Source organism: Gadus macrocephalus, chromosome 6 (genome assembly GCF_031168955.1).
Source record: "Gadus macrocephalus chromosome 6, ASM3116895v1".
NCBI classification, from domain to species: Eukaryota; Metazoa; Chordata; class Actinopteri; order Gadiformes; family Gadidae; genus Gadus; species Gadus macrocephalus.
Genome location: NC_082387.1, coordinates 12182526 through 12189511, shown reverse-complemented (window position 1 = coordinate 12189511; position 6986 = coordinate 12182526). Strand labels below are relative to the sequence as shown.

At 39.4% G+C, this 6986-nt stretch overlaps 1 protein-coding gene and 2 non-coding genes across 3 annotated transcripts; all 3 read left to right on the top strand.

Annotated features, from left to right (window-relative positions):
• The first annotated feature begins 125 nt into the window (after positions 1-125).
• ranbp1 (RAN binding protein 1) lies at positions 126-5717 on the top strand. Its single transcript, XM_060054170.1, has 6 exons — positions 126-283; positions 1656-1786; positions 2266-2423; positions 2755-2883; positions 3756-3827; positions 4483-5717. The coding sequence occupies exons 1-6, from the start codon at positions 269-271 to the stop codon at positions 4608-4610; spliced, it is 633 nt and encodes a 210-aa protein (XP_059910153.1). The 5' UTR covers positions 126-268; the 3' UTR covers positions 4611-5717.
• Positions 3157-3285, top strand: LOC132460242 (small nucleolar RNA SNORA77). Its single transcript, XR_009526392.1, has one exon. It is a non-coding gene; the product is annotated as a small nucleolar RNA SNORA77 (small nucleolar RNA).
• LOC132460244 (small nucleolar RNA SNORA77) lies at positions 4077-4203 on the top strand. The gene has a single exon (XR_009526394.1). It is a non-coding gene; the product is annotated as a small nucleolar RNA SNORA77 (small nucleolar RNA).
• Positions 5718-6986: the final 1269 nt, after the last annotated feature.

Sequence of the window (6986 nt, the reverse complement as noted above, 5' to 3'; positions counted from 1 at the left end):
GATAAAGACATGTTTAGAATCCATCATCCAGATTTTGTTTTAAATATTAATGTTGTTTTTAATATCGAATATGTATTACTTCATATACATTTTATTTAATATAAACTATTATTGACTAAACTTATCGCCTGCCGGAATGTGGGCGCGGGCAAGCATAGGAAATTCGGCGCGCGAAACCGACAGCAGGAAGGAACACACAGGACTCGACGGCGACGTAAGCACCGAGTCTATCTAACTTAATCCATAATCGACAAACATCTACATTAATATGGCAGATCCCAAGGTGAGTTTGCGTCTCCTAGATAGTGTTAAGTGTTATGGCAATATATACATTAGCATTTTTTATGGACAAATGTGTGTTTAGCCTCGTTCGTCAAAGTTTGAAAGGGAGGCTACAACCAAAAATCCCGGCAAAGATTTGCCGTGTCGTAATAAACAACATCAATTGAATCATGTGGAAGGATTTCAAGCAGGACATCGTATTTCAAAGATATATATATTATCGTTACGTGCATAAATGCAGACTGTTAAGAGGTTTGCCGCCCGTTATAGAGTTGGGCATCTTATAAATGAACACGGTAGACTGCATGCTTGCAATAGCCATTGAAGAGTTACCATCTCCCGTTAAACGTCGAAAGGCGTAACATTAATGAGATGATCGACTGAGTCGATTCTATCCATGCTATGGTATTAGCATTTAACCGAAGTAATGCAGAAGTAAACGCTTGCCAGGTGCTTTGCCTTTGTCTCCCCACCCTGTTAGTAGTTGCTACATGGATTGCTAACGCTAGCTTAACTGGCTACTTTCCTCAAATGCATTCAGTCATGGTGAGCTAAGAATGAAGAGAGATGTGCCAGCAACCTAAGTGGCATTTCAGTATAGCTGAAGTGAATATGACAATCTTGACAAATATGGCTAAGAAATGGTTGTCATAGGCAGGCTCGCTTAGTTGAACTGAATTGCAACATTTGCTACTAGATGGCTAATGCTAGCCGTGAGGGGCCCAATGGCATTTTGCTAGTATGCCACTGAAGTTGATATAATCCGTCGCAAGTTTGCAGGAACCTTTTTATTTTAGACAAATAACCATCCTGGTACATCCCGTGGGCTTATCTAGATCGTGATTGGCCCGAATACGCAATTGTAGGTAGCAAACTAGCGACATATTTACATCTACTCATTGCTCTAACGTTAGCGGATTCATAAGTATTTGGGGAAACTCAAAGCCCACCCTTTTGTTTCCAGTTAACTCAAAGATAACACAATTTCTCTACATTCACTGCAAGTGAATGTAGAGAACGGATACATTAAACGGATACATTAAACTGATCTCGCCCATAAAGACAGAAACCAACTAAACCAATATAGTTTTCTAAATAAATTATTTCCATACCATGATATCAATTTTTTTTTTTCGTTTTTTCAAGTGTATGCTTGTTGTGCATTTGCAATCGCAAAATCTTTCCGCACATGAAGTTGCTTGGCTCAGCAGCAGCAATGTTCAACAGGTTCCCATAACAAAAGCCCAAACTAACAAGCATGAGCTCTTAAATCCCTCCATTTGCCAGCGTTTAGATGACACGCCCTCTATTTCGACCAACGTTCCCAGACTTTTATGTACATGATCACGTGATGATGATGATTATCTTTACAGGACGCACAAGAAGAACATGATCCAGACACTGCAGAAGACTCCAACCATGACCCCCAATTTGAGCCCATCGTCTCCCTCCCTGAGCAGGAGGTGAAGACACTAGAGGAGGATGAGGAGGAGCTTTTCAAAATGTAAGCATCCCCAAAAAATCCTTTACATACAAACGTAGTCGTTAAAAGTGTATCCAAGAGCTAAAGAGTTGGATATTCTTTGTACCAAATCATTCCAATTTTAGAAGTGATCTGCTGGTGGCAGGGTTTTATACTTATATCTCACCCAACCTACTTTCAGCTGTATTATATATAATATATTTGTACTAGTAGTCTTCTGATGTCACATAATTGATGAGGACAAAATGTAATTTGGCATAATTCATAATCAATAAAGTAAGTATATGGCCTTGCATTTATGCATAAAAAGTAACTACTACAAGTTCATCCAAAGTGACAAGTGAGACTGCAAAACAAGTTAAGTGCTGAATCGAAATTGGAGTAACACTGCTAAGGCATGTTTGTAAAGAACTAGACAAGAGCACAGACTATCAAATGCATGCTCGGTGGAAGGAAACCATTGAAACGTCTCTCTTGCCTGTTTCCTTCTCCCCCTCCAGGCGGGCCAAGCTCTACCGCTTCTCCTCTGACAACGACCCCCCAGAGTGGAAGGAGAGGGGAACCGGGGACGTGAAGCTGCTGAAACACAAAGAGAAGGGCACCATTCGCTTGCTCATGAGGAGAGACCGGACCTTGAAAATCTGCGCTAATCACCAGAGTGAGCAATTCCATTGATCAATAATAAGAGCCCAAGTGGTCGCTGATGCTTGTTGTAGGTTTCGTGTGCTAACTATGAACAGAATAGGAGGCTCCGTAACGGTTTAATAAAGACATAAATTCCTGTGCAACACTTAACCCATATAAGACTAAATCAATTTAAATGAGTATATTAAGCTTTGGGTAAGTAGCTTTCTTTGTTGAGCAGTTATTTTTCACTGTTACATTGGTACTCTCGGAAGGTAATCTATAATTGATCGAATATAATGGTTGTTGTACATCTCTCTGTAGCATGCTCGGCATTAACCAGACCCCTCTCCTCTGCGTCTCAGTTACTACGATGATGGAGCTGAAGCCCAACGCTGGCAGTGACAGAGCCTGGGTATGGAACACACTAGCAGACTTTGCAGACGAAAGCCCAAAGCCTGAACTTTTGGCGATACGTTTTCTCAATGCAGAAAGTGAGTATTGGTGCATTCTGGCTTCTTTTGTCTATTTTCTCAGCTCCAAGTGCTGGTGTCTGGATTTAATTAAAAACCACAGAACGATTTATGGTCAAATTGGAAGATATAGCAATGGCATCTAGTTTAATATGTAGCAAACGTGCTAGTTTTAACTGGCTAAATATTGGAGTAATTGTTGGCTAACATTTTCTTTTTCAGATAAAAAATAAATTTTCAAACTATACAGATGAATGGTGCAGTTATAGTTGAACCTCTGTCAAAGCTTAACATGCAGACAATACTCTGTTCTTTACTGTTACTCCAGTCTAGAACTTTTTATGTCTGCTATATTATCGTCAGAATATATCAACTACTGGCTTTTTCTGAAAAGCAGGTGCTGATATGTTCTGCAACACAAAATCACACAGACCCCCCTCTCCATACCGGCCACGAGTTAGCATTTACTGCTGTCTGATTAGTGCCCATAAACATGTAGTTGTGAACCTCAAGGCTCCGTTCACTGGCTGCAAGCGAACATCTCAGTTCCGCGGGCATTGGTGTTGCTGCTCATCCTATTCCCTGTGTGACGTGGTTGATGTAGTGCGCTGCAGTGTCAAAATTATATCTATCTAATCGTAAACAATAGTTGACCTCAGAACTGTTCTGCTGAAGGGAAACTGTGGTATAAGATGCACTATCTACCATACAGCTGCAGCCCTCACTTAAGTTAAACAATAGTGTATAAAAAAAATACAGATGGCTTTTATCTCAAATAAATTGTATTTTGAAACAAAAAGTCTCAGAATTCAGATATGTCCGAATAATGTTTCATTATGCATATTTAACTTAATTAACTCGTACATTTTGAGTAACCCTGATTCTTTTCTCAGATGCCCAGAAATTTAAGGTGAAGTTTGACGAGTGCAAGGAGGAGGTCAGAAAATCGACTGAGGAGGATTCAGGTATGTAACAAAAATATACAATTAGGTGGTTTGACTATAGCCCGATAAACATGGCTTGGTCTCTCGCTAAGTCTCTACGGTCATAATGAATTGTTCCAGAGGCATCTCTACAAATATCGGTCGTAATGCAAGAAATTGATACTAATAACAAACTGCTAAGATGCCGTTTGTGCACTTGTAGTGAGAGCCATCTTTGCTGCCATACCTGTGATGTATATTTAAGGGGTGTTGCCAGAACTCAATGAACATGCAGACAATACTCTGTTCTTTACTGTCACTCCAGTCTGGAACTTTTTGTGTCTGCTAGATAAATGTCAGAATATATCCACTACTGGCTTTTTCTGAAAAGCTGGATCGGCTATGTTCTGCCACATGTTTTTGAAGTCATTCCCTACCGCAGTCTACATAGATTGGGCAAGACATTTCTCTCACACAATACCATTTCTAAAGAATGCATTCAATGATAGCATTACGTAATGGACGATGCAAGCTTGCGAGTGCGATAAACTACAAGCCACGGTTCTGGGTTCGATCTCCAATGTCCACAGCCTTACCTGAAGGCTTCCTTGAGCGAGATGCTCAGCCCTACTGTGGGCTTAGAATATCATGTCTCAAATTCAACATGACAACTTCTTCTGGTCCTTCTCTACCACAGATGATGAGACCACAAAGAAAGTTGCAGAGAAACTGGAGGAGCTCTCTGTAAAGGAAGACAAGACGGTGGAGGAGAAGGACAAAGTAGAGGAGAAGAAGGAAGACGTGAAGGCGGAGGAAAAGAAATGAGAGAATTACGAACTTGCTTTGCAGATCCTATTTTTCAGTTTCCCCCCCACCCCCTTTTTTCTACAATAGACTGTATTGAACTGAATTTGGACACTTGCATTTTTGAATTATTTTTAAGTGGGTTTTTTCCCTCCTTCTCGGGGCCTCCTAAAATGGAGGTCGGAGCGACTCATCCTAAACTAAAAGCGGCAAAATGTAATCATCTCTTTTGCTCCCAGTTCAGTTTTTCTTGCACCATGGAACGTCTCCATCTTCCATTCTATTCATCACCAATGATCTCTTCAGACAAACTGATTTGAGGCTTGTGATGTCTAGTATTCCCACATTGGGGTATCGTTTTTTTTGTTTTAATTTTGTCATTCGGAAGCAGTTAGTTTTTGCAGGAAGTGAGGTTGACGGCCTGCTCGGTTGGAAGAGGTCGAAACGGACTCGGATCGTGTCTGTCTGAAACTCCACCGTTTAGCCAACAGAATTGCCTTGTAGGAAGTCTGTATCTTCCTAGGGTTAGCCCACGCCAGTGGGTTACTCTGGATAGAGCAGAAAGGATCCACTCCCAAGGGTTGCGATTCAGGATGTATGCTGTGAAAAGCAGTCCCTCCACTGACATGGTTGACCAGTTTATCACACAAAACTTAATCGCACGCCTAATTAATTTGTTACATTTACAGAATCAAAAGCCAACGGTTATTCCGAATTTTGTTGTCTGCTGAACATCCTAAGCGGGGGCCAGTAGTCTGTGTGTGTAGTCCATAACATTCCCTCAGATTTAAAGCATGTAGATTATGTAAAATAGAAGAGTGGGACTATGCCCTATCAGATGTGTGTGCTCATTACCATATCAGTAACCTGGTAATTGTGTTTATTTTTTTTTATTACACCCCTTGCCTCGAAGTGCATCTAATTGCCAGTGCATCTGTAAATACCTGTGTATATGGATGGAATGTTGCTGTTCAGTTGCACTCAAATGGTTTGAAATATTTCCTCCACCTTCAAATAAAATCTCTAAGACCATGCTTGCTGTAGTGAAAATCTCCCACCATCTTAAGTACTGAGAGGTTGTAATGTAAGATGACATGGATGTATGGTTATTAAAACTGTTAAAAACCATTAAGTCTACTTGAAGAGTACCCAACTGTGTTTGTTTTTTGGGTACAGCGGTAGTAACTCAATTGGCCTTGTAATCTTCACCACTAGCTGTTTTATTTCATAATTTTCTTTGGGTAAATTATGAACTCTGTCCTCAGATTTTCTTGATGTTTTGGTTATGGCTGCAGAAGTGAAACGGCTGCACTATGTAACAGTCCACTGCTCAAACTGTTAGGATCAACATTTCCACGATCTAAAAATAACCCATATTAAGGATGGATGTAATTGATCAAAAAGCAAGGCTGCAGTATGTTAATTAGAGTAGGTAAGAGATAAATGAGTCCGTAAGGCATTGGAGTTTTCAGCAGTTATGGCTTCACAAATTTATTTAATGGGGTTTAATTGAATAAGGCTCAGGCACAACTTAAATTGTATGGGACACATTTTAAATTATATTACATTTACTTGAAATATACAACTTTTTCAAGTCAAAAGTGTACGCATACATTTTTTGCTGCTCAAGTTAATTAAAGATAACAGCATCAAAATGACAAGTATAACAAAGGGACGAGATCATTCATAAACACCTGATAAATAAAGCAGTTGAGCTGCATCAACAACATTGGAGGTGTGGTTAACTGAAAATACTGCCACTTTTGCAAGGTATGCCAATGTATGATTTTGAGAAATGTTAGAGAATAGTCAAACAGCACATATCCTGAACCCAAACCTGGCTCTAAAATCGCACTATCCCCAAAATATCAAACAATCAAAATAAATATGTATGTATATAATTAAGGTGAAAAATCTCTGCGACCCCATACTCAATTGTGTTTTTCTCATTGAGCTGATTAGAGTTACAATAAAAATACTAATCAATGGGATGGGGAATATTTTATTCAAAGACTTTAAAATTCAGAATAAACACCTTGTAAGTTGCTGAGTGCAGGGCTTTTTTCTGCCAATAGAAAAAAAATATTCAAAAGTTCATAAGATATTTATCCCTTTCAATAAAAAGTTAGAAGCCACTGCCCTATTGGGTTAAAAATATATATTTTTCGAGCAATTTGATTAGCTTACAAAATGATTTTATGTGATTTATCTGATCTGATTGGTTTAAATATTTATTTTTGTGCGTTCTGATTTGCCTTAAAAATATTATATCTAAGCAATTTGATTGGCTTAAAAATAAATATTATTTTTAGCGATCTGATTGGCTTAAAAAAATATATATTTTGAGCAGGGACGCGAGAAGTGGGGGTGCTTAGGGTGCTGCAGCACCCCCCCCCC

Excerpts from the sequence above, each read along its gene's own strand:
- ranbp1 (XM_060054170.1), top strand. Across the intron at positions 2,424-2,754 it reads AATCTGCGCTAATCACCAGA|TTACTACGATGATGGAGCTG; the intron begins GTGAGCAATTCC and ends TCTGCGTCTCAG. Across the intron at positions 2,884-3,755 it reads ACGTTTTCTCAATGCAGAAA|ATGCCCAGAAATTTAAGGTG; the intron begins GTGAGTATTGGT and ends TTCTTTTCTCAG.